Source organism: Dicentrarchus labrax, unplaced genomic scaffold (assembly GCF_905237075.1).
Source record: "Dicentrarchus labrax unplaced genomic scaffold, dlabrax2021, whole genome shotgun sequence".
In the NCBI taxonomy this organism is placed as follows: domain Eukaryota; kingdom Metazoa; phylum Chordata; class Actinopteri; family Moronidae; genus Dicentrarchus; species Dicentrarchus labrax.
In genome coordinates, this window is record NW_026136712.1 from 13665826 (window position 1) to 13693811 (window position 27986).

General features: G+C 39.9%; 1 protein-coding gene across 1 annotated transcript; it reads left to right on the forward strand.

The window, feature by feature from the left end:
- Nucleotides 1-39: 39 nt before the first annotated feature.
- adam11 (ADAM metallopeptidase domain 11) lies at nucleotides 40-27895 on the forward strand. The gene is given in 27 exon segments (XM_051417311.1): nucleotides 40-381; nucleotides 682-833; nucleotides 6107-6183; nucleotides 6751-6817; nucleotides 12637-12719; nucleotides 13462-13519; nucleotides 14583-14646; nucleotides 15495-15634; nucleotides 17278-17352; nucleotides 17553-17624; nucleotides 19580-19702; nucleotides 19704-19747; nucleotides 20409-20493; nucleotides 20609-20699; nucleotides 21056-21107; nucleotides 21308-21407; nucleotides 21573-21644; nucleotides 22159-22251; nucleotides 22416-22496; nucleotides 22610-22660; nucleotides 22795-22858; nucleotides 23052-23157; nucleotides 23331-23444; nucleotides 24088-24262; nucleotides 24435-24549; nucleotides 25658-25748; nucleotides 27385-27895. Coding segments are annotated over 27 exon segments (2346 nt in total). The 5' UTR covers nucleotides 40-323; the 3' UTR covers nucleotides 27428-27895.
- The last annotated feature ends 91 nt before the right edge of the window (nucleotides 27896-27986 follow it).

Here is a 27986-nt window from a genome sequence, read left to right on the forward strand (position 1 = left end):
GAGAGAGAGAGAGAGAGAGAGAGAGAGGGAGAGAGAGGGTGTGTATGTGAGAGAGAAAGAGAGAGAGAGATCGTGCCGTGGAGCTCGGCGACACCGACGGACACCATGCTGCTGGAGCCGAGCGGAGGAGCCTCGTCGGGGGGCTTTTAACTCACCAGAGGCGGAGAGGGAGGTGAGAGATGTGGGCGCCGCGTTTAAAGGAACCCCCGCTGTTGTGTTCGTCTTCACTGTCAACAACAGTTCCGCTGCAGATCCGCTCACGCCTCTTTTCAGCTCATTTAACGGCGCTGTAACGGGGAAATCACTAGGACTATGTGAGCATCATGCTCGCTGTGAGATGCCTGCTGTTCGCTGCAGTGTGTGCACGGTGCTCCGTGACAGGTAAGCTTTCCTTTTACCTTGTCGTTTAGTGTTTTAGAGGCAGGTTATGTTTAGTGATTAGAAGAAGCGGATGGTTTTTAGTCCAGTACTGTTTCCACTGAACCTCTAACAACAAGCACCATGTAATTGTTGCATCGGTGTCAACAAGCAGCTCGACACCAGCTGTTTAATCCCATAAGAGGGCTGCAGAAATAAGACATTCAGCGTTAACAACCTTGCATTTAGAGCTCCATACAGCTTCTTCTCTCTCTGGGATCTCATCCTGCCTGTGCACTGAGCCTCCTCTTGTGTCCTCGGCAGGTCTGAGGGGATGGGCGAATGTGGAGGGAAGGCTGCCGCCTGCAGAAGAGGTGGTTCAGCCCAAGCGGCTCCTGCAACAGATCCACTCCCGGGAGGAGCTGCTCCACAGCCGCCTGGACACTCGGGTCAAAAATGACACAGCCGGAGTGCAGGTGAGTTTAGTCTGCACCCGTAACTTGTTTTGCACCCTTCCACCCAAACTACCAGAGCCGAGCACACGTGTTTTATTCCCCTCTCTTAGTTTCTACATAGTCTAAAGAGTAGTTTAATAAATGGGTGTTATTCATGCGTTGCTCATGTGAAGGAGTAGGTTCATTCATCCTGTGAGGAATGAGTTCCTCCAAACAAAATGAGATGATCTCTAACTAAGGAATTCTATTAAAAATCAAAAGATAAAGGAGGAATTTAAATTGATAGATTTTAGAAAAAGTGCCAGTTTATACTTTTATGTAAGCATGAATGATTTGAGGATATTGTTATTCAGATATTCACTATATTTATCCTTTCACATCCTTTTATTTGTGCCAAACAGACACGGTTTCCATTTAAAATGTTAATGTTTTAGAAATTTTGTCTTACATCAGCTGTTTTTTTGTGATCAAACTTTATTATTTTCGATATAGTATAGCCACATATCAACATATACTGTATATTATATATCCCCAGTCTGTACAGCATGCCTCCTCTTTTCCAACAGCATTACCCAACCCTATAACCTAAAAATAAAACAAACACTAGCTGGGAGATAACATTAATTCATAAATAAATTTACATTATTAACATATATTCAATTATTCATTATATATTCACACAAGTACAAGAAGACAGCTGATTTCTAAAACCTTTAACCCTCATTTGATTCACCTGTTTGTCCTCTCTTTGGAGGTCATGTGTCTGTCACTCTTACCCCACCCTGTGACACCCCCCCCCCCTCACTGCCTCCTCCTTTCAAGTCCATTAGATAATATTTCACACCTCTACCTGTCCTCTCTCGTTACCTTTCGCTATGAACACTGTCTGTCAGCAGCTGGCCGGTCAGGGGATATGACACAGGTCTGACCTTGGGCTACCCTCTGTGGTCAGCGTCTCATGATCGGCCCTCTGAAAGATGTGTTCTGTTGTTTACTTTGGAGAAGTCTGAGTGCTGCAAACATTAAAAGAGTGTGAATATAGATGTGAGGGAGAAAGTTAATCCTAATGTAATGTTAATCTTTTGTGTGAATTGTACATAAAAAAGTGTTTAAAACATTACTTGCTTGCATCTTCGTGATGCTTTTTTAAAAACTTCAAAGTGTCAGTGGTTTTGTTGGATCCAGTAAAAAGTCTAGTGCTCTTGGCTAGACTTAAAGCTGCTTTAATCAATATTTTTATATTAGCGATACCTCAAATAATTAAAAGATAATAGTTGTTTCAGTGTTTCAGCTTCTTGTTTTTGGTTTTACGACCCACAATGTCACTCTTTTACTTCCACTGTTCACATCAACCTTGTCTCTAGCAGTGGGAAGTTGTTTTCAATGTTAGCAACTAACTGGTGAACGTAGTGGAGCATTTAGCTGCTAAAGAGCCAGATCTTTCCAAAAACAGAGCTAAAAGTAGAGTGAATGGTGAATGTATCTTTGTCAGGTTTCTAGAAATATGACTCTAATGAAACGTTAATGTTGCTCCGTGTCTCTGATGTGTTAATACATAATTAGTTGCTAACAAGTTCAAAATTTCAGCTTTAAAAAGTCAGTTAGTGATACGACTAAAAGATACAATGACGTGAAGTTAAATTTCTTTCTTGTGACCTCTTTCGGGTGTAAAACAGAGCAAAAATGAAGACGATCACGCTGTTTGGTATCAAACAAGAAGTGCTACTATAAACTAAGATTAATCTCTTCCCTCAAAATAAGGAGGGCTTCAACTTTAGCTTAATCTATCCCTGACTTTTAGTCTTTAAAATGTTAAAACAAATCTTACCAGCAGCAATAGACCTTCTTCACAGCAGCCGTTTTGGCATGTAATAGTAGGGTAAACACAGGTGTTACAGTGATACTAATGAAGGCTCAGTTCCATTCAGGTCAAACAGAGTCAGTGTGCTGCTATTATGTATGTTGTCTCACTAGAAAAGGCTCTGATACACTAAGTGGAACAGAACTGTAATTAGTATCACTGGTAACACCTGTGATTACCCTACTATTTAATGTCAGCATGGCTGCTGTGAAAAAGATCTGTGTTAGCTTATTACTTTAGAAGTTGTAACCAGCAAATCTTGTCTATTTATACTTTAAGATAGAGTTTAGAAGCAAATAATATTTGAAAATGTGTCACCCTATGTGTCGCTTTCAACCATAGAACTCAGTGTCTTGAGCTGAGATACTGTATGGTGTGTCAAAATTTTATATTTGGGATTTTATGTTAAAATAAAAAATACAATAAAAAATCTTCAGTCAGGGCTCTGCAGCAGTTTTCTTATCTCTGCTCACAGACACCATTGTGGGCTTTCTATTGTACAGTATATGGACCCAGTGGAGAGTTAGACTGATACTAAGTGGTTTGCAGACGGTGCATTGTAATACTAATGAGACCGGCCTTGCAGCTGGCCAGTAAGTACTGATGGGAGCCACCACAGAGCTTTGACTCTGGATATGGGGTTCACCTTGGAGCAAGGTTAGACAGAGCTGATGAGCCCCAACAGTCTTTGTCCAAAAAGCCTCGGGGATGGATGAGGCTGTCTCGCCTTCACGGAGAGGTTACTGGAGGACGGCGTCTTTTGTTGCTTCAGTTAAATAATTTCATATTCCATCAATCTTCTTCCCTCCTCAACTCTCCCTTTGTCATATTCTGTCACATTTTTTCACAAAATGTCCCTGAAAGCATGAAATACAAATTAGTGACAAATTAGTGACTCATTTGTTTGAGTCAGTGTCTGGAACCAACACAATGCAGGGATGTGAATAAAAGATGCATGGTTTATTCATCTAAAAGTAAGCTTTAAGTAGTTATTTATGCTTAGTGTACTGACTGTTGCCCTCCTTGCAGAACCATGAACAGGGGCGCAGCCAGGAATTTTGGGCCCCATGACAAAAAAATCTAATTGGGCCCCCTCTGCGCAGCTGTTGTCACCACATCTCTAGGACCTAACTGTCCCATCAAAAGCTTTACATAACTCTAATTAAAGGCTTGCAACTGTCTTGCTTCTTGTAGTTCAACACTAGTAGGCTACTAGCATAATATTTACTGCTGGTGATTTGTACATGCATGCAAGTCTGCATACAGTATGCCGTTCACTATTTGATTAAAAGCAACCATAAAAAATTTGCTAAAGGCCATCTTTAACAGTCTCAATGTATTTTTATTGTAAAATTTAAAAATGGAAAATTCTCTTAACGAAATCAATTATTAATTATTATTATTAATTATTATTATAATAAAGTCTGTATCTACAGATGTCATTCCATAATTCAATCTAAATGAACGTATCAAACTGGATTATTTTAATACTGTCTGTATCTTACATGTAGGCTCAGGTAAGTTACTCACTGTTTCCAACTGTCCAGCATCCAGTACAGCCAGTAGGTTGTTGTTCTTTTATTTTATTTCATAATTATCATTATGTGAGAAAATAATTGTTATTAATGTGTTTGAATTTCTGTCATTAATAAATATTTCATTTTCTTTTTTGTAATGGTAAAAAGAGCAAGAGCGAAATCCCCACAGACTCCCTGCAATGATGCTAACTGGCCTGTCATTGAACACAATGGTGCTCAGCTTCTTCACTGGGACAGGGAGGGGTACAGTGATGGGGAGACTGGGGTGCTGCTGACTCATCGCTTGTTAAGTCTATTACAAGGGGCAGGGACAATGATTTAATATGAATATGTTGCTAAACGTTTCCCTGAACTGATTAAATGGTGATTAAATGTAGGCTAACACTAGTCTGTAGCTGGCTATCTTATTTCCCTATGGACATTAAGCCAACAGGTTAATACCGCTCACAGACTATAGGCTCCTTTCTTATTGAAACACTGGGTTACAGATTGACATCATTTACTTTGTCTTTCCTCTCTCTCTTTTCTCTCTTTCCTTTTTTGAAAACCAGATTTTGATTTACTAGTTAACATTGTGATCACTGTAGTTCTGGCCATCTACTGACTGCAATAAACACCTTCACTGATAAGTGCACTAAGGCAGGACCAAACCATTTCATGCAGATACAGGGGGGTGGGCGGTCAATATGGATGTTTACTTTTTGGTCAGTGGGGATATTTAACTTTTACTGCCAAAAACAAGTAAAAACAAAGAGATCATTAATTTTATTATTATATTTGAAATATACATACTGGATGATGATGGTTTAATAATTGTATATTAGTTTTTACCTATTTTTTGGGGCCCCTGTCAGTCATCGGCCCTTGGAATTGTCCTAACTTTTCACCCCTATATGAAGCCCCTGAGCATGAAACACGAACTAGGAACCGTAGCACAAAAATGAATTGATGACCTTGACTTAAAGAGACTTTTTCCGGATTGTAATTTGACTACTGCATGTCTTCGTCCTGGAGGCGGGATCCCTCCTCCTTTTGATCCTCCTGTGGTTTCTCAGTTAAAGGTTTTTTTTGTCCAAGTTGACAGCCTAAGGATAGAGGGTGTGTACGGATTGGCAAAGCCCTCTGATAGAAATATGTGACTGTGGACTTATATATAAATGGAGTAACTTCAAATTGACTTGAGGCATTGGAGTGCCATGTTGCAGTATAAAACTCTGACATGAAGCCTTTGAAGAAGAATAAATGCAAATAACACTGTACACTACACAAATATTAATGCACAAACACCAAAGCTCTGTGCTAACTCCTTATGACTAACTAATCCCAAGCAGGTTTTAAGTATGTAGTGTGTTTAGACTAGAAAAGTGACATAAAGTATACTCAAAACAATCAGCAAGGGAACTAAAAAACCCTTTTTGAGTGTGCTGTTACTAGACACTTCCTCAAACAATACAATGGGCAAAAATAGCTCCAGGAACAACAAATTGTAATAAAAAAATGTAATGATTGGATTTGGGGAAAACATTTTGAAAGTTTAATGGCCAGTGGAATTTTAAGGTCACAGTTTGATTGGCGTCTGATAGCGAAAAAGAGTTTCTTTGTGAAATAAAGGAATGCTTTGGGCCATGTCCCTTTCTCACCATGCATGCCTCCCTCTTGCCTTGTTGATAAGTCCGCCAGCTCTGCCTAACTAATATAACTTGCATATTGAGATTGAGAAGGAAAGTGGACAGCGGACATTCATAAATCAGATTCAGATTAAATTTCGCTGAGTTTTTGTTGCTACTTAAATCAGTATCTAAAATGTATATGTAAATCTCAGCTCTTTTTTTGTTCTCTATCTCTTACGCCTCCTTCTCCCAACCTCGCCCTCCCTCCCTCCTTCCTTCCCTCAGCCCGTCCATCTGGCCCAGAGCAGCTTCTTGGTGGAGGCCTTCGACAAATCCTTCATCCTTGACCTGGAACTCAACCAGTATGTCAACACATGCCTGCAAAGCATTCCCACATCCACACCACAGATGCACAAAACAATGTCTCAGTGCTTTGTTTACAGCAGTCACTTACATCGCTGAACTCACATGCTCACGGTCTATCTTTCTTTATCCGTCTCTTCCGCCCACCTACAGTATTGTACTTTATGTCCTGTGTGTATGCATTATACAGGCTGGCTCCGGGCTAAACAACACTCTAAATGTACACCTCCCTTCCCCCTCATCTTGCTTGACGCACGTTTGGCTCTAATGGACTGCATTTATGCAATACCTTTCACTGACCTTCTAAGCATTTACAATAAATTGATCTTCATACTTTTTGGTTTTACGTACAAATCAGGCAATTTGTTTATCTAGATTATAATACAAATGATCTTTCTCTTAAATAACCCTCCAGAATAATGACACATAATGGCCTTTTAATAGTCACACAATGCTACAATCTTGCTTTGTCAAACAATTACAGAAGTGTTGAAATTAAAACTTATTACTACTATTACTACTCATTATGGTTGTTCTCACTTCTTTCTTCTTCTTCTCCTCACCAGCAATCTCCTGTCTACAGACTATGTGGAGCGTCACTATGAGGAGGATGGGCAGCTGTCACAGAATATGGTAAGTAACAGAAATAGTTTGACATTTTCAGAAATACACTTGTCCGCTTTCTTATTGAGATTTAGATAAAATGACTAATCAAGTGGCTGCTGGTTATAGCCTTTTATAGGAGGCATCCTCATTTCTATCAGAATCTATCAGAATTGAACAGAAGTCAGTGAGAGAGTTTTCCATCATAGCCAATTTGAAAGAAATTGATTTTGTGCCAATGCCGACACCAGTATAGCTTTTATGTCCAGTATCTATTAGAGCAGGTTTCCAATAGGTGTATTCCCCCTGAGTGAAATTGAACATACTCATTAACAACAATAGCAGTGCTTGTTTATCTCGCCCTTGGGAAGAAGTTCATAGGAAATGCAAATGTTTTGAGGCTTCTGTAAACTGTTGGACCTGGTGTGTATAAGCTGACTCATGTGTTTTGGAAGGAATATACAAAAACAGCTCTTCTACCTGCAGTTGCACACGGACACATGATTGAATTGTTGATGTTGTCGTCTGTCACGCATTATAAATCTAAGCAGAGTGGCGTATAATAATGTTCTGAGTTCAGTTTGTTTACACAGTCTGAGAGACAGGCGCTTAACGCAGACAGCTCGACTCTCAACATCATCTGAGAGACGCTCTCTTTCTGTCTGCATCCTCTGCTTCATTTTAGCATCTGTCCCTCCCTCTTTTCTGTCCCTTTCCTGCTATCTCTCTTTCTCCCTCTTTCTCCCTCTTTCTCTCTGCCAAAGACCACCTGACCAATCAGCAGATGGTTGCCATGGGTACCTGCAGTCAGCAGCAGAAGCGAGGGTCTATTTTGTCGTGTCGTGAGGGGAATTCAAATCACATACATTGATTGACAGAACCAGCTAAACCAAATCTTACAACCACCGTCTGACTTGACCTTTGGAACCAGATGTGGAGCCAGTCATTGAGTTAGAGGATTATTTGCACAGGTTAAAATCAAACAAATGAAATAAATACATAAATAATATGGGATATTGAGTGCAAGGAGAGGATGGATTTATTCATTATCAATCAATATAACATAAAACAATCACAACAACATCAAAGATGTATTTAAAAACATAAACATTTAATTTTATAATACATGTTCATACATGTTTTGTAAGTGTTAAAGGAAGATTTACATTTGAGAAAAGAGCTCTGCAATTTAGCAAGATGTTAAGCTAAGACCATTTTATCATTCTCAAGAAAGATCATTGATTTAGACCCTGATTGATAAATCTGCCAAATGTGGCACAGTAATTTAGTGTCTCTCTTAGATAGTTTCTTCACCAGAGCGCAAAGACATTCAATGTCTTGGTCAAAATTGTGTTGCGTATTGTGTGAAAAACAAATATAAACCAATAAATCAAACCAGATTTTTTTTTAATTCTCAAAAAACTTTTGTGTTGATCTAAAATCCACTATTTGTTGAGCTCTGTATGTTTGCAAAATGTCCTTTTCCCACTTAAAATAGTAACGTTCTAAATAATTAGTTTCCAATGTTTGGTGGAACATGGAAGATGGACATGTTTATAATTCATTTATATAAGTTAGAAATGATAGTAGCCCAAGAAGGGATCCGAGAGGCACACCATGGGGTAATCGCATGTTGTGAGACTGGCAGTTTATTAATCTAAGGTAGTTAGTGTTGGAAGTTTTCATTTTTAGCCAAAAATATACACATAAAAATGATTTTAATCTAGTTTATTTACACAATTAAGTGTCTATGTATCAAAAGCTTTTGACAGAATTAGGTATATGGTGCAAATACAGTCTTTAAAAAGACCAGGCAGACATTTCTAAAGAATAAAGATTACATTTAGATGAATATAGTATGATCAATAGTAGTCTTTAGTTAGTGAAATCAGTAGAAGGGAAATGTTAACATTTTATTCATCTGCTTTTAAAATATTGAATTATCTTAGTTGTTATGTCTGAATGGCTATTTATTAGTATACCATTGTTGGATGAATAGCACATTTAAACCCATTTACCCATATGACCATAAAATGGTTGGCAGATTTCAGTTAACAGTACTATACATAACATATCCAAATACCTGAAAATGTTCTCATACACATGCAAACACCCACATTCGTCTACAGAGAAATTACACAATAGACACCACAAATGTGCTTACGTCGTCTTTTCTGCATGCAGGACTAAGAACCTTGTGTTTGCAGCCCCATCCCCCGTCGCCACCATCTTCATCTTGATTTATTTAGTTTTATTGAAGTGCCAATAAATTGCTCCTGCCTTTTGTGTGTCACTTTTTTATTGGTCCCTGTGCATCTGTGCTATTGCATTGAGTGGGCTTGTTGGAATTGAATCTCAGTGACACACGACTAAAAGAGGAACAGAATTAGGGATGAGGAGGGAATCGATGGGAGCTGGTTTATGTATTTGTCAGGGTCCTGCTGAATTATTGCTGAAAATAAGTGTATTTTTATTTTCTTGGATTTCAAAATCAGTTTAGACTGATATTTGAGCCTGAGTACCAACAAGTTTTTTTGGCATATAGTGATTGCTTGAAAACATATGGGATGTCAATGGGGAAAACATCTTTGTTTGAATTCTTGGCACTCTGATTGATAAAATACAGAGCTTGAGCTCAGTAGCGATTATAATATTTACAGACTAATGCATTGATAGACAGTGCTTGCATCACTGCATATTAAATATTTATCTCAGTACCTGGGCATTGATGATGAATTAGCTGCAATCAAACACGGAGAGAGACGCGGGGAAAGTGTTTGTGTTCACTGTTCTCATTAATTTAAGTCTCTTAATATTTCTCCCTAAATAGTTTCACTGTTAAATTATTCACTTTGTCTTCTGCCTGCCAGTGCAATAAAGCTTATTGTATCTAAAAAAAACTCATTTGGGAGTAAACATGCTTCTCTTGCTCACTGAGGGAGTCTAATATTCCCAATTGATGCTTTTGTTCTGTCTTGTCTTCCTTTCACTTTACATTAGCTCCTATTGTTTCATTAACTTTCCTCCGCTCCTTTCAGCTCAACAATGCTGAGTCCAGCTTTTCTAATTTAGTTGGTTTATAATGTCAAATTTAATTATCTTATTGGAGGGACGTAACTGTTTATTTGGCTCCATTTGTGTGTGCAAGCAGTTTTAATTTCACCCATATTGTCAGTCACTCTTTATGACTTGTGTCTAGTGTCCTGCTTACCTGTCCCGGTCCTCCCAGCACTGATGATATTTCACGATTAATCCATGTTTTCTTATACAAAAATTATTTATTTGACTGTGTGAGTGGCCATTATGGGAAGCTCTTGCATCTATATCCTGAAAAGCCCACTCAGTGCCTCAAAGTCGGTGTGTGTGTCTGCTGTGTTTGGCAATTTGATTTCCTCCATTTAGCCTTGTAATCCTACCTTTTATTTATTTATTATATTACCCTGGACTAAGTGCTGTGGGGCTGTCTCACTATTTGGTATGAATGATTAAAGTCCTTTTCTTCCTCAACAGATGACCTGATGATGAATCTAAATAAGCTGTATGAAAAATATTGGAACAACTTTGTTCATTTGCATTCAGTGTTTTGAGATATTGCTTTTGATCAGAGGAATTGTGATGAATTTCCAACCAACTAGAATTACAGTAGAGGAGTGAGTTGTAGTGATTAAGATGCATTTTGATGTTGTCATGCAAGAATGAAGCAGACACTAATTTTTTCCAGTCTTTGAGTGGAAGCTTCATCCTTTTAGTTTTGTCACATGGAACTGGTGGTAAAGCAATTACAGCCTTTTAAGGTTCGAAAATGTTAACAGCTGCCTTAGTGTAATCAGATCAGTGAAAAAAAACAACAAAACAGAGAGAACAAGACAGACAGAATGCATTAACACCCCCTCCTCCACATTTCATCAAACACAAACCAGCACTGTGTGTCCTCTGAGGTCTGAGACATTGTGTTTGACAGGACATGGACAGACTCACCTAAAGCTCCCCCATGCTGGACTCTCACACCTGGTGAGGAAAATAAAAGACTCTAGTTATAGCGTTCTAGAAGAGACTGACATGAGGCGGGATAAGGAGTTGACAGACAAACCCGGTCAGGCATTGATTTCTTATCAACAGGAACCTGGCTGACTTTGTGTGATTTAGATATTTTGGGTAAAGTTTAGAGCTGTACAATGTGGTAGAATGATTTTTACAGATATGATTGTGTTATATTCACAATAGAGTTATCATTTTTGCAGCATAATGCCATTTGCTGCGTTTGTTTCATTATAATGCTGCCTTGTCACACATTTGAGCTTCTATCAAAAAATTACAGCTTCTGAATTTTGGATATTGCACTTTTCAGCCATACAGAAGCCCATGTTCATATCCAGTGATGAAGCCCACATCTCCTTGTTATTGATTTAACATCGCTGAAGTTTTATTTGTAATGGAAAATATTGTTTTGCAAGTTCGTACCTGACTTGACAGGATGTCCGAGAGATTTTTCTGGTTTGAGGTGCAGCTCGGAGTAAAGGTTGACCAAGCATAGAGAGTGGCAGCTCCACGTTGCCTCTTTTCTTTTGGGTCTATCAGCCATGCCAGACAACAGCAGGCTCAGGTGGCAGACATGACTTATTGGGGTTCATTACAAACACCTGACACTGACCCTCTCTTTCACACACACACGCATGTACTTCATAGTTTTAAGTAGCTACAAACAAAGACATGTGACTGTAATCTCCGTCCACTTAGATGAAGCCAGCTTGATTATTTAAAAAGAAATCCTCCCCTGCCCTGCACAGTTGTTTTTCTTCTCAACTACTCTTTCTCACACATTTTTACACATGCACATGTTGCTTGACAGACAGTGGCAAGTCTGCTCTCCGATTGTCGTAATCTGATCATTCCTGTACTGTGAGAGGCAGCGTAGAAACACTATATTCCAAACACGATCATCCAGTTGGAGCCTTCCAGGGGATTATGAATAATCAGATGAAGGTATCTGGAAGCGGGTTGTACAGCTAACACCTTCCTGCAGTTCTTCCAAACTGAAAGTATCAGCTGAAACTGGCACAGTCTCTGACAAAATGATCCTACTTTTAAAGGGGCACTGCGCCGATTTTACATGTCAAAGTCAATTAACTAATGCAATGTCTTCTGTATCTTTCTAAAATCTGACTAAACAGATCAAGGGATGTCACTTAAGTCATTTTGGCTTGAGCTTGGAGATATGGCCTGAGTTACAAACTGGGGGCATGCGGTTTTGAAGACCCAGAACATACAATACATACAAACCAAACACTGCCTCTAGATGTTTCACAGCCACCAGTGCGTCAATTTACACACACAGTAAACTTGAGCTGGGTTGTTTTCTGGCTGTTACTCTCCCAAGTTTGTGCTGCAGGAAACTGAAATTGTTGCCATCATGTGGTTTGCTGTTAAATTAAATCAACACGAGTTTTAAGACTCACAAGGTCAAGGTCAATGCATGCACAAAACCAGCTTTCTTATTAAAAACTGTGCTCTTGAAGGAAAAATCTGAATTTAATTCACATTCCCCCCCGTTCTTCTGGCACTTTAATTGCTCTCTCCATCACTCAAGCACACACACTGTATGCACACAGTTTTTCCTTGGTGAAACTTAACTCAGCTGCAGCTTCTGTAGGTGTAGTTTTTCCGGACCCTGAGTCGTACAGGAGTCACCGATATCCTTCAGCTGACCCGTGGCTGTAGGCTCCAGGCTGACAGTAAATACTTGCCCTCTGTGTATTTAGGGGCCAGGAGGGCTTTCGCAGTCGGCGTTGGTTTCATTTTCTGAGTTGGATGGAGGGTTCAGTGTCTCACTGTAAACTATTTATTTCCAGGGAGGCGAGCACTGCTACTATCATGGGCGTGTGCGCAGGCTGCCGGGCTCCTGGGCCGCTTTGTCCACCTGCCATGGCCTACAGTGAGTCTAATACTTTGAGTAAATATTGTCGTTTCACCACGAATATACACTCAGTCAGGACCCAAAGTTTGGTGTTTGTCTGTGATTCAAATGTTCAAAGCTGTAAATTTAGGGGCTCAGTGTCGATTTTCTAAAGTCCTCAAGTAGGAAATCAATTAGTTTTTAGTCTTAAATCTCAAAGTATCTAGCTGGAGCCAGCAGCTGCTTGGTTTAGCTTAGCTCAAAGACTGTAAACAGGGAGAAACAGCTTGCCATGCTCTGTCCAAAGGTAAAATCTGCCTACAAGAACCTCTAAAGCTCACTAATTAATATACATTTGATTAATTAATCCGTACAAAAAGTCAATAAATAGTCTGACACATATCCCCTTGTAAAATGGTGAATTGTTGTTTTTATGCTTTTTTCTTCCTTAGTGAAGATACTAAGTTGATTTTGTTACCTGATACAGAGCCAGGCTAGCTGTTTGCCTCCGGTTCCAGTCTTTGTGCTAAGCTAAGCTAACTAGGTGCTGTCTATAGCTTTCCCTTTACAATACATATACTGCAGCAAGATTTAAAAATATCAACAAAATACTTACAAAACATTTGCTAGACCAAATTAAAGAAAAAAGGGAAAAAATACTCATCATTTAAAGGAACCATTGTGCATTTAGGTGGTAAGAATTTTTATTTTTGTGAGTGTAAGATCAACACAAACATCCCCAAACATACAGTAACATACTGCTGTGTTTCGTTGGTTTCAGGGGGATGTTTTCTGACGGGAACTTCTCGTACGGGATTGAACCTGTTGACAGCGGCGAGGTGAGTCAGGACGTTAGGAGGTGAAAAATATGGTTGAAGTCTTTATAGTGAGGGCGCCCCACAGTATCACTATGTTTCTCTGTCTCCATATCTCACCGTGACTTACCATCAGTCCAGACAGTGTTACTCTATCTCTGAGTTGCTGTATGGAAAGTATTGAGTTGATACACAATCCACCACCACTGAAACACATCTCCTGTCTCATATCGGAGGGAGACATCATCTCACAGAGACGGAGACGGGAGGGAGAGAGGGGAGAAATTTAAAGTTAATCCTCGCAAACAGAAAGTTTAAGAGGCTTTTTAGAGCTTTCAAAAAAATACTTGTGTTTGATTTTAGAATAGATGTCGTATTAAAAAGAAATGGATGTATAACAGAGTGACTGGAGGGAGTTGGAGGAAAGTGTTTAGAGTGGAAGAAGCTGAGCTTTTTTTTTCCATTAAGGCCCACAGTAATCGAAGTACAGCTCAATTACATAGACCGGAGAGATGGATCAATGGCCTCCCAGCTCATCTTCAAACTCCCTCACTCTCTTTCTCTCTCCTCGGTTCTCCATCTCAGATGGGTCATTTTCATAAAGTATTTATCCCCAGCTCAAGTGTACCACAGTGTCCAGTAGTGTTATTGCCATTATGACAGCCCAGTGACTGATTAATTATGCATCAGAGCACTTTCCTTCCCGTTGAACCTTCTCTACCTCAAAGGACACGGCAGCGCTTTCTCACGCAGAAAAGGTTTGGACTAAAGTTCAGGAAGAGAAGAAGTCAGTTCAAAGCTTGACTGATTTTAAAAGCATGTTTTTCTTTTGTTTGGGGGGACGTCATCACCAATATAGAGCTGCATTTGGTGTTAATACATCTAAAGTTATAACCATATTTTGTTCAGGTTTAAGTCATAACTTTAAAACAAGTAGCTCAGGAAAGGAGTTCTACTTAACATAAAACTTTACTTTTTACTCTACACTCAGTGCCAACATTACTTTTAGCTTTTCAGCTACAGAAAAAAAAGACTAATTCCTCCCTCCTCTCTCTTTTTCCGTCACTCTGTTTGTCCTGCGTTTCAGGAGCAGAAGGACCACATTGTGTATCGTATGCCGGACATCGACCTCTTTCCACTTCCCTGTCCAGGTAGGACCACCGTCCGGCTTACAGAGAAACTCCTCACAGAGACTCGACACAGTTACTTTCCTCTGTAACTGAAACTATTTCAGTCTTTCCTGATGCAATGATAAAAGTTTGATGGATACAAAATTCCTGTCTCTTTGTCTGCCCCCCCCTTTCTAAAGCACAAGCCTTAGTGACACAATATCTGCTGCACAAATCCAAAAGATGAGAGTTGGATGAAACGTGACAGGATGCAACTTTTTATTGATAAACACCAAAAGTAGCTTGCTGTTGTTTGGAGACATCACATTCAGCTTTGTCCCTGACATTGGATGAGCTAAAACAATCAAATGTAATGCAAGTCTGTATTTTGGCTGCCTTTCTTGCTTTCTTGAGACACACACACACACACACACAACACACACACACACACACACACACACTCTGCAGCGTACAGTGTCCTCCTCAGGTTGTCCAGCTGCCCTCCTCGCCCTTGCTAAATGTCTAATTTGGCTTCCTCTCCTCCGCCTCTCCTTTTTGTCCCTGACACTCCTCCGCCTCTCTGGATTCATCTCCCCCACTCCTTCCTGTCACCCAACCCCTGCCGTTCCTCCCACCCTCTCCCCCTTCCCATTTGGCCAGTTATACTCTCCCCTTGCCTCCCCTCTCCTCCGCTGGCTGTGTGATATTGATTTCTCCTACAGATCAGCGGACTAAAATACATGGTTACATCCGTCCCTGGACTGATGACTAGCCACTTTTCTCTCTTACTCTCCCTTATCCCTGTGTGTGTGTGTGTGTGTGTGTGTGTGTGTGTGTGTGTGTGTGTGTGTGTGTGTGTGTGTGTGTGTGTGTGTGTGTGTGTTTCCCAGGATGCTCCACGAACAGCACAGAGCCTGAGGGGCAGACAGACGTCCACAGTGAAGGAGACGGTGAGCTGCAGGATGGAGACGACAGGTCTGAAGAGGAGAAGCTCGTCTTTACAGAAGGCTTGAGACGCTCAAAAAGACATGTCAGTTTTCAGACAGTCTCTTTCTTCCCAGCACACACCTCCGTGTACACACACACAGATGGTTTCCCAGGAACGTGTTGCATGTATTGCAACAAGTGTCAGCATGAGGGAAACATCAGAGTTGAGATATGCAAACACAATTAATATTTTACAGTCTGTCAGATGATGCCAAATTTCCACACACAGACTGATAGCTTGTCTCAGCTTTCATGCTAATGAAAATAGAAGTCTCATATGTCTGGAGGAGATTTCTAAAATCTGAGAAAATGACTCAAGTGATGCCACTTGATTACTTTTGGATTATCCTATGGTAGATAGATAAAACATGATAAAGTGCCCTTTACGATGCTCTTCCAGTGGAAAAAAACTATAAAATGCCCTCTAGGGTGCCTTTCCAGTAGAGAAAACATGATCAATTTCCCTTTATGGTGCTCTTCTAGTGGAGAAAACATGATGAAGTGCCATATAGGGTGCTAATCCTAACCCTGACTAAGCAGTTTTACTGTAAATGCATCACAACTTTCTGTCCACTGGTGTTCTTATGTTTTTTGCCCCTGCCCCTTTAACAGCCTGAATCTGCCACTGCTTGGACTACAACCAAAAAACCCCACCCAGAAAGCCTTAATTACAAACTGAGGAGTGAAGTTCGACAGATTTGGGTTTCATCAGGCACACTTTAGTTTTGAAATGTTAACTTTGGATTGCCTGAAATTTGGTACAAGCAATTGTTCCCTTCTGGGTGAATTGTGATAACTTTGTTGATTTCCTGACTTATCGTCCAGCATCAGGTCAAAATGTGTCCAACACATTGTTTTATGACTAAACAACATTCCCATGAGCCTCAGCTGTACTTTGTGTTTAATGCTAATAAGACCTGTTAACCATCAGCATGTTAGCTTTGTCATTTTGAGCATGTTAGTAAGCTGACAGTAGCATTTAGCTCAAAGCACTGCGATACCTATTACAGAACTTATTATTCTACTTTTGTTCATTGTTTCTATTGATTATACATGATAACATTGTCCTCACCAAGTTCATTGCTAAGGTTATCACAGCTTTCTCTTCCAGTTTGACTAACCAGGAGGTGTGTTTTAAACCTATATGATTGACTGACTACTTGTGTTTTTTGCCGTGTCTGACTGTCTTTTTTAGCACACAGACGTTTTCCCAGATCTCATCCATTAATTTAGAATCTATTTTTATTTTTAGGAATGAAGTTACAAAAAAGTACTTTTTCTTTCTTGTTCCACTGCTGCACTAATTGCATACAGAAGCTGCAGTTTATCTTTTCAGACGCAGAGCAAATATTCTGCTTAATGAGTGAATGGTTGTTGCTCTCCAAGTAGTTGCCCTCTCAAGGACAAAGACTAGAGTTTCACCAGCAAGTGTGTGTGTGTGTGTGTGTGTGTGTGTGTGTGTGTGTGTGTGTGTGTGTGTGTGTGTGTGTGTGTGTGTGTGTGTGTGTGTGTGTGTGTGTGTGTGTGTGTGTGTGTGTGTGTGTGTGAGTTTGAGTGTGTGCTCTGTGTGCGTAATGGTTTCACCTGCTAAGTTCGTGTGTGTGCGTGTTGTTTGTCCTGTGTGAAGGTGATTATGACAGTGGACTCAAACTGTCTGGCTGTGTTGATGTCTTTTGCCCCCTCCAGGTGCGGCGAGGCCAGCGCACCGTCCAGACTGAGACCAAGTACATCGAGCTGATGGTGGTCAACGACCATGAACTGGTAGGTGTGAAGCTGACAGCTCCAAGGTGTTTTTCCTTTTACCTTATCTCTCTTAACTGCTGCGTGAAGGTAATAATAAGAAGTGAGTGTTACTCTCATTAAAGTAAGGATTTAATCAAGTGGTGCTCTGTTGATAAGACTTTATAATCAGCACAGAAAATAGATGAAAGGGAGTAACAGTGTTTTTCTCCTCTTGTAAGTTTGTGCAGCTCCGTCGGTCGGCCACTCAGACGAAGAACTTTGCCAAAGCAGTGGTGAACATGGCCGATGCGGTGAGTTGAAATACTGTTGCCATAAGCTATATCATTGTCTGATGTCATTTTTTTTCACCATCTCAGGGTTTATTCAGGGTCAGATTGTGTTAAAGGCTGTACCAGAATTTGTTACATTACCTTATCAAATAGCAAATATTTACTATTATCTCTTGAATCCTCATCCTCATTTAACAGGGTCTTTTAGTAGTTATGAAGGGTTAATTTAGTCTATTTTTATATGTATGAAAACATTTAGAAATAAATAAACATGTAATAACATTTAAATGTACAAGAATGTGGTTAATATAGATTAAGTACAGTTATTTTTACCATTTCTTTATATATTTTCAGCGTGAGTTGCATCACTTTCAACACAATATAATCAACCGAACAAACAACAAGAGATGTTTCTAGATAGGCACTAGAAAAAGAACATCTTTTGCAGCATCCCTAGTCTGTTCTTAAAGCTCTCTTTGGTGCTGTGGCGCCCACTTTGGGAGCAACTTATATAAAAGGATGAAAAATTAAGGGAGGTTGAAGCACAATTTAGCTGCTAAGGTTGATTGTCTAGAGTATATAGTAGGTTGCCAGCTTATATAACAGGATGACTACGCTCCCCATTCTGCTGAAAAACCTACAGGTAAATCAGATTGTTCCTGCATTCTCAAAGAGAAGTATGATTAGTGTATATTTAGATTTATGATTATTATTTTTATTTAATCTTTATTAAATCATTCACTCATTTATGCTAAAAAAAGGTTAGGGTTAGGTATTAGATTAGAATTAGTGCAAAAAAGAGAAGGAATTAAGTACATAACATTGCTGTAAACCTCTTCACTAAGAACAGAGTAGCAGTAGTTCAGCACTGATCTTGTATTTTGAATTCTTGCACGTCGCAACTCCTTTAATTTGCAGATTATTATAACGGCAAACATTAATGTTCATGTATGTATGTATCTGATCAGAGCATTAGGAACAGACGACAAATATACATCTGATCTTTACAGCAGAGGCGAGAGGTTTACCAGGAATAGCTTTATGAATATATAAATAAATGTCTGACACTACAGTACAGTGAGGAGCTGGGGCTTTACACCTCTCAGTGTTAACTCCTTCATCATATATACAGTGATGATATTTCTGGGTATGCCTGAAGCTGATTGGATGTGATTACCTTCCCAACAGTCAAATGAAGTGCAGAAAATTCACTCACGCTCAGCATGGGAAAAACCCTCCACTGGCTGGGGACAAACGCAGTGATGGCGGTTTCCCACGGCAACCAACTGCTGCCTGCCTTTTTTCTGTGAAATGAGAACCTTTCTAACTTCTATGCAGTTTGACGTGTCTTTGGCTACAGCTCTCGCTTCTAAAGCAAAAGATTCAGCTTAAGTGTTCTTCTTAAAGGATGCAGTTTTCTTTGTTACTATTCCACATAAATCAGAGATGAGAGAAGAGCCATGTCCAACAGCGCCCCCTTCCCTTTGAAGAAGACTATTTCAACCACAAATCTTACAGTCACTTAACCCACTAAGATAAGACATTTTTCGACTTACAGGAAATTATTAGTTTAAGTTTATTTTTACCTTTTCCTCATGTAGAAATTGGGCTAAATAAAAAAACATATGTAATCTCAACATTTTATTATATTTCTTAATACTTAATATATCAGACATTTTTCGACTTTTAGCGGTTGTTTTAACGATTCATGTATCCTTCCTATTCGTTGTTTTTCTGTTGTTTTTTGAGGCAGTTTAGACATCTGTTATCCTCCAAGACATTCAGACTTCTCTGATTTTAATTGATGTGACATTTTTGATCATAATAATATTCACTTTCACACGTTTTCATGTTCAGGCTGCAGTCCTGAATCTTGTTGCTTGGCTGATAACTGCCAACAGGACAAAAGAGGAATTCTCTGAGTGTGTTTGCTGTTGCATAATTCTTGCTCGTGATTTCCCGTTTGATGTGTCCAGATCTACAAGGAGCAGCTCAACACTCGCATCGTCCTGGTGGCCATGGAAACCTGGTCTTCGGAGAACAAGGTCTACGTGAACAACGACGCCTTGCTCACCCTGCGTGACTTCATGAAGTACAGGAAAGGAGAGCATCAAGGAACGCTGCGACGCTGTTCACCTCTTCTCGTTGGTTCAATCTCCTGATTTTAATTAGTGTTGTTGTTATCATCCTCCTGCTTCTCCCTCCATCTTCCTCTTCTCCTATTTCATCTCCTTCCCCTCCCAGCTTTTCCTCCTCCTCCTTCTCCTCCTACCTGTTCCTGCTTCTCCTCTTCCACCTTCTACCCTTTCTTTTTCGTTGTCTCATCCTTCTTCCCCTGCTCCTTCTTTTCCTCTTTCTCCTCCTGTTTCTTCATTTCCTTTCTCCTCCAACCCCACCCTTCTCCTTCTTCTCCTTCTCCTTCTCGTTCTTGTTCTTGTTCTTGTTCTCTTTCTCTTTCTCTTTCTCTTTCTCTTTCTTCTCCTTCTCCTTCTCGTTCTCGTTCTTGTTCTTGTTCTCCTTCTCCTTCTTCTCCTTCTCCTTTTCCTACTCCTTCTCCTTCTTCTCCTACCCCTTCTTCTCCTTGTCTTTCTCCTTCATCTCCTTCTCCTTCTTCTCCTACTTCTTCTTCTCCTTCTCCTTCTCCCCTCCTTCTTCTCCTCCTTCTCCTACTCCTACTCCTTCTTCTCCTTCACTTTCTCTTTCTTCTCCTTGTCCTTCTTCTCCCTCTCCTTCTTCTTCCTCCTATTTATTATTATTATTATTATTATTATTATTATTACAGCAGTCTCCCTGTCTTTACTACAGTGGGAAGACGTTCATGAGCAGCCGCAGCGAGGCGGCCTACATCGGGGGCATTTGCTCGCTCACCAGGGGTGGAGGCATCAATGAGGTGAGACTTGTGTCCCTCACACTGTAAATATCAGAGAGACTGGCTACAAATCACAGCACTTGTCCAGTGAACTTTATAAAAATTGTGTAACTTGATGTTATATGTGTGTCTTCAGTTTGGCAGTGTGGGCCCCATGGCCATCACATTGTGTCAGAGTCTTGGCCAGAACATTGGCATGCTGAGAAACAAAGAGCGACCGGCTGCCGGTAAGACTAACATACATTGCAGACATTGGTTGGGATCTTGCTCAAGGACAGTCTCTCTTTTTTCTTCTATTCTTTTCTGCAATGTTTCGAAGTGTCTTCAAGTTGTCTTGGATAAAATTCTAAACAAGCTCAAGTAGTTTAAACCTGTGATTCAGCACTCATTTGAATTTTCCACTGAGAACATGCTCAATGTGTCCAATGTATCTAAGAGAAAACCTCTGCTGTAACAGCTCCCTCAAGTGGTGAGATTGTAGCAGCGCAGAGCAAAATTTCAAAGGTTTTTTCTAAATGTTTTGTTGTGTGCAGTCACATCTTGACCTGTCTTGATCACATAAATGTTTTGTGTGTGTGTCCAGAGGACTGCAGGTGTCCAGACCCATGGCTGGGCTGTATCATGGAGGACACAGGGTATGCACTCCATTTACAATAAATTAATCAGTGACCTCTTGTACATTGAGAAAGAATGAAAGCAGGAGCCTGAGGAAACCAGGCTATATTCCACACCCAGTCACTTTTATTTCTTGTCAAATATTTATATATGTTGTGTTTTTTTTGGTTGACAGGTTATCATACTTGTATCACAGTGTGTTTTGTTTTGTATCAATTAGCTACTACCTGCCCAGGAAGTTCTCTCGCTGCAGTATAGACGAGTACCTGCGCTTCCTCCAACAGGGAGGAGGCAGCTGTCTCTTCAACAAGCCCAACAAGGTGAGACATGGTTGATCTCAACATTTCTTACTGAAATATGAATAGATTCACACTGAGGCTTCTTCTATTTTCAGCTTTTACAAAATATCATTTGGTTAAATTGGTTTTAATTTATTTTCATTTTGCCTCTATAGTTACTGAACTTATTTTGTCTTTTTCCTGTAGTTGTTAGACCCACCAGAGTGTGGGAATGGATATGTGGAGCTGGGAGAGGAATGTGACTGTGGATCACTAGTGGTGAGCACATTTCTTAATTTCTCATCTTGTACACAAAGAGGACTGATTTTACTAAAATCATTTTCACCTGTTCAGCCTTTTGAACGTATCAGCTTGTTTCTGCAGTTTTATCCCGTCAGGCAGCCATGCACAATATGCAAAGTGTGAAAGGTGGTCACGCACATGTAAATGAGTGGTTACATCTTTTCCAATCTTTCCAGAATATTTTATTCAAACTGCAAATACAGTAGGGTATTTATCCCTCCCATGGAGGTATCATACAGTATACTACCGTACAGATACATAGGGTATCATACAGTTTAATTAAGTACAGTTTGTATTTATAGGAATTTATAGGCTTTTCATTGAACAAACGGCTAAAGTGGGAACTATATTTACCCCAGAACCCCTCTTACCTTTGTGTTGGAGTGTAAATGTGGTCAGTTATGTAAGTTTAGGAAGTTATGAAAGCCTTGAGCCAAAGCCCTGACCCTCATGATCTACACATGTACGATAAACCCTCTCTGATCTGCAGGAGTGTGCACGGAGTGGAGCCAACTGTTGTAAGAAGTGCACCCTTACCCACAATGCCATGTGCAGCAACGGTCTCTGCTGCAGGGACTGCAAGGTGAGCTGCTGTAATACACACCACTGCCTTAACTGGACAGTTTGTTGTCGTCTATTAAGGCTCTCATTGACTCTTACTCACATCCCCCACATCTTTATTTTTCACGCTCTTCTTTCTTTCATCTCCCTATCTTTCCGTCTTCTTCTGTGGTTGCTTTGTGACAGTACGAGCTGAGAGGGGCGACGTGCCGCAACGCTGTTAACGACTGTGACATTCCTGAGACCTGCACAGGAGACTCCAGCCAGGTAAAAGAAGCCCCCAACACATCTGATGCTTAAAAATTTCTATGACTCTTATTAATTTAAATCTGATACCATATGTGATGCTGAGCAGACAGATAACGTTCTCTCTCCTGCAGTGTCCTCATAATGTCCACAAACTGGATGGCTACATGTGTGATGCTGGACAGGTAAAGTCAATGCTGTTAAATATAAATAAAAAAAATATTTGTAACTGCTTCTCTTGTTACATTCAGTAAAACGTATCTCTTTCTGTCTGTCTTCTTTTCATCATCATTTCCATCCTCCTCCTCCTCCCCCCCAGGGTCGCTGTTATGGAGGGCGCTGTAAGACCAGAGATGGCCAGTGCAGGACTCTGTGGGGCTACAGTAGGTTTGGATTGGATACTGAGGTTTATTTCTCCATGTTGCATGACCCTCAGATGGTTAAAATGTGTGGGGTTTTTTGTTACGGTGAAGGATAAAGTCATCCACTCACATTTTAAAATCTTTTCTGACAAGTACCAATTAAAACAATGCTGTGTGTCAGAGTTCAGTGACAGACTCTGTTATCTCCTCCCAGACTCAGCCGACAGGTTCTGCTATGAAAAGCTGAACTCTGAGGGCACAGAGAAAGGAAACTGTGGGCCAGACACCAGTGGTCAGGGATGGGTGCAGTGCAACAAACAGTGAGTGAGCAGCTCATTAGATACATGTGTTACCACACATAATTTTAATCAAAAACAACTTAGATTGACGGAGGATGTTGCTGAGAAAAGCCTGAATTGGTTTTGTTGCATAAAATCTCATATGAGCCTTTTGTCATTATTTTATTGTTTTCTTTCTTGCTCATCTCCTTCAGAGACGTTCTGTGTGGTTTGCTGCTTTGCACCAATCTGACAGCCAGGCCGAGGTTTGGTGAACTGCAGGGGAAGCTCATCAGTCTGACCATCCACCATCAGAACAGATACATGGACTGCAGGTGAGGCAGCTTTGTTTATTTTGGTAAAAGAGGATCCTTCAAGGGAAAGCGGGATGGGAGAGAAAAGCATGCCAAACAGCATTTAGAGAAAGCACTGATCTAGGAAGGATAATTGAGCCTTGAAGCGAACCTGACACCTTTTGATACTGATCAAACGGTACAATCAGCCTCTGAAAAACAAATGAGGAAGCCCTGCTTGTATCTGACAGCGCTGTAACACAAAGCAGGTGATTCTGCTGCACAATGTTCACAAGAAAGTGCTATGGAGCTGTTTCTCTCGTGAGGACGCATGTGTACAAATTTACTATGCAAATGTTTTTTGAGGAAGAAAATGTACTCAACATATTTGTTAGACATTTCTGAGTTTGTTAGAGTCAAACTGAACACCAGTGTGTGTCCAATATGCTTTATTTGTTTGTTTTTAATCATGTAGCCACTATAATAAATTCCTTTTCACTGTATCATTACAAAGCAGTGTGCAGTCACTTTTTTGGTACCATCAGCGCATTTAAATGTAAACGCGAGTATGTGAGAGAAATAGAAAGAGAAAGATCTATGGCATGCACTGACGATCAAATACAGGTACCGAGTGAGAGAAGCAGAATAAAATAACCAGGATTTAATGTGACCATCTGACCTGCAGGGGCGGCCATGCGGTGCTGGATGACGGCTTGGATCTTGGCTACGTGGAGGATGGGGCGCCATGTGGGCCCAACATGATGTGTTTGGAGCGTCGCTGCCTCCCTGTCACCACCTTCAACCTCAGCACCTGCCCGGGCTCCTCGCCCTCACGCATCTGCTCCCACCACGGGGTGAGTCACTGCTGGCAGGTCCCAACTCAAGATTGTATTGTTTGTTTGTTTAGTGGAGCTTTACAGCAGCACAACATTAGTTAGAGTTTTGCTGGTGAAAAGGTTTCAGGGGGTGGTAAACAAGATAAAATGTAGAATATTTCCACTTAAGTTTCTCCTCTTCGTCCCACAGACTTGCAGTAACGAGGTGAAGTGTATCTGCGATCCGGACTACACTGGGAAGGACTGCAGCGTGTTTGACCCGATCCCCATCCCCACCCCTCCAGAGGGCCCAGAGAAATACAAAGGTAACCACTGAGCAGATTACCTCCATGTAGTCCTTTCATCAGGCAGCCACAGTGCTGTTATAGTGTCTCCTCAAAATAACCCAAACTATGAGTAATTTATGTCTTCAGTTTTTCTAAAATAATTCCAAGTACATACATGGTCTGAATATCTCACTCAAAAACAATTTATTATTTATTAAACTAATACATTTTACAAGGTAGTAGTTAAAGTTAATCTAATAGCATTTTATTTTCTTAGTTACGATTAGAATTTACTATTGGCACGACTGAATGCGACTCAAAGAATGATTAAAACACAAAAGTATGTGAATAAAAATGATTCGAAACATGAATTACAGCATTTTTAAATGGTGTGGGCTTTAGGATTTAATGAGACACAAAATAAGAGATAAAGTAACATAAAAGTATAAATTGCTGCATAAAAACTAATGGCAACTAGCAAAGCATATTAATAAACAATTATGACTAAAGGGAGTATCGTGAAAAAAGAGACATGTTTTGTGACATGCATTGCAGCATTTTTCTAACTGTCACGGTTGCACATTTAGCTCTTATCCTGTATTATTTGTAATGTATTGTTTTTATATTTTTTATACTGTGATTGACGTGCACTTTTTGGCCAGGACACCATTGAAAAAGATTTTATCTCAACTGATTTGTTACCTGGTTAAATAAAGGTTAAATAAAAAAATATTTTAAAATTGTTTTAGTATCTTTTTATTTATATATATCTCTACAAAAACAAAACAAGCATGAACTAAAATGCTTTACAGAAGAAATAAATGTATGCACACAAATACGTGTGCCCATTTATTATATTATATAACATTATATTTCCAGCTGTGGGACCTTCAGTCATCACAGCCTTTTAATGAGAGGCAGTTATCATAACTTGTTCTTCTACTTTTCCATGTTGGCTGAAAGTGCTTTGATATTGAAAATCTAATATTTTATAGATCTTAGCAGCTTTTCGATGCTTTACAGTTGCTTTACAAAATGTAAGAAAAAAAAAAAAGATAACCAAACGTATTTAAATTTTGGTTCCCCGGCACTCTCACATTCTGTTTTTTTCTTTATTTTTGTTCCCTCACTGGCTTCACTCCCACAGGTCCCAGTGGTACCAATATCATAATAGGTTCGGTTGCTGGTGCAATTCTGGTGGCAGCGATAGTCCTGGGGGGAACTGGCTGGGGATTTAAGTAAGAGCTCTGGCATGCCTCCATCTGTGTGTGCCTGCTGTGTTCCTCTGTCAGCTAACACACATGCCTGCGGCTCGCTGCTGAATGCCCCTCTGCTTGCTGTCTGATCCATACTCACAACCAGAGACCATGTGGGTTTATTATTGAAGATGGTGGACGTGCAGTAGATGGTTTTCCATCTGCGGGTTTTGTTAAGAGAGAGGGAGCATGAATGATGGCATTCAGAAATCTTCATTAGTCCTCTTGGCTCGTAAGCTCTTTGATGACATTTCCATCATGGCATGAGATGAGTGGCAGGAGTGTCAACACTTTGCAATATTTATTTAATTTGATTAAAAAAAAAACTGTAGCACTTTGTTTAGTGTGATGAGGAAGCTGAATTTGTATCATTTGTAATGAAGAGTTTGTCAAATAATCAATAGTTAATGAACAGAAATAGATGAATCTGAGTAATTTTAAGCAAAATTGGCAAAACTTCACTGGCTCCATATTTGGCAACATTCATATTATCTGGTTTTATTGTCTTCTATGATAGTAAATTGTGTATCCTTGGTTTTGGTCTGTCAGTCAGACAAAACTAGACATCTGAAGACGTTATCATTGGGTCTGGGGAAACCTGCGATTGTAATTTTTCACTATTTGCTGACATTTTATGGACCAAATGATTGTTTAATCCAAAATACAATCAATGCATCAATTGTGTAAATAGTGTAAATAATTATTAGTTGCTGTCCTTTAGTGGACACAGAGAGTGAAACTGCTTTAAACTCTCACGCCACACAGAACTCAATAAATCAAAGTGTTTGCATACTGCGTATCCTCTGAAGGGGAACTTTTATGGTTCGAGAGGGAGCTGCGAGAAGTCAGATAAATTGCCTTAAGTGATGTCACTTGAGTTGGTCGAGGTTGAGGAAATTGAAAAAATAAATAAAAAAATCTTTTGGTGTGGAGTGAGAAAGACGGGGGATTAGCAGGCCTCAATAGCCTGCTCCTCATTTCTGCCAGGTATGACAAGGAAGAAGAATGTGTGGCATAAAAAGATGATTTAAATATCGCGTTTTCAGTCGGTCCCTCGTGAGCCTGCAATGCTAAACCGATGGAGGAGGGAGGTTAAGTTTGGCACTGAAGCAGTGATGCAGATTTCCTACTGTGATAGATATAGACCATAGATAGATAGATAGATAGATAGATTAACAAGCTCTTTCTATGTTTCATCTCTGCACGACAGGAGTCATCTTTCTGTCGTTTCTTTTGTTCACACTCAACAATGCTGCCTATGCTAGCTGTGATGTGACATGCCTGCAGCGTGCAAGGAACTAAAAAATGCTTGTCTCAGGCTGTAATCTTTTGCCTTAATCTTGTGACTGTAGCTGTGTGATAGCATCAAATCTGCAGTTGCAAGTTCCTTAGAAGTAGAGATTACTTTCTGAATAACCAAAGGTACAGATGGGACTTTCAATTATGTTTGATGCTTTGCTGTTAAGGCCTTGGGTTCATTGCATGTTTTCTTCCCCCCACACACACACACTTTGCTTCTTGCTCATATGAAACAGCAGTTGATAGTCTCTCTATTTTACTTGTTCTTTGTTTTTTTATCTGCTCTGTCCATCTTGTTCCCGCCTCGCCGCGGATCCAGGAACATCCGAAGAGGAAGGTACGACCCCGCCTTTCAGTGCTGAGTCCTGAATCACCGTTCATTATGTCAATATAAAGCCATCTGTTTTATAAGAATCCTCTATGATATCAAATATGACTCAAAGATATTTCTAAGCCCGCACACATGTATCTGTCACCTGCTTCTGTGGCCTTTTGACCTTTTTTTTAATCTAATGTTTATTTATATAGGGACTAGTATATAGCATGAACCAATGCCACATACCACAGCATTTATATACCCTGTGCTATTTTGCAGTAATACTTCTACTTAAAATACACTTAATTTAACTTAATCATATTTTATTTGGTGCAAAAAAACTCATGAACAATATTAGGAAACATAATAATCTATACTCTCAGTTTGCTTCATTATCATTTGTACTGCATGTCCCCTCAATACCCTTGCTGCCATTTCTAGAATTAGCTGCGGTGTTGACTTTGTAATGTTCATTTCGTAAGACTTTCAATAATAAAAGGTGTTTTTTGGGTTATTTTTCTTATTATTTTACATTTTTTATCTGCATTAAAGTTGCGACAATTAGGCGATTTATCAGTCAACAAAGAATTAGTAACTAGTTTGAA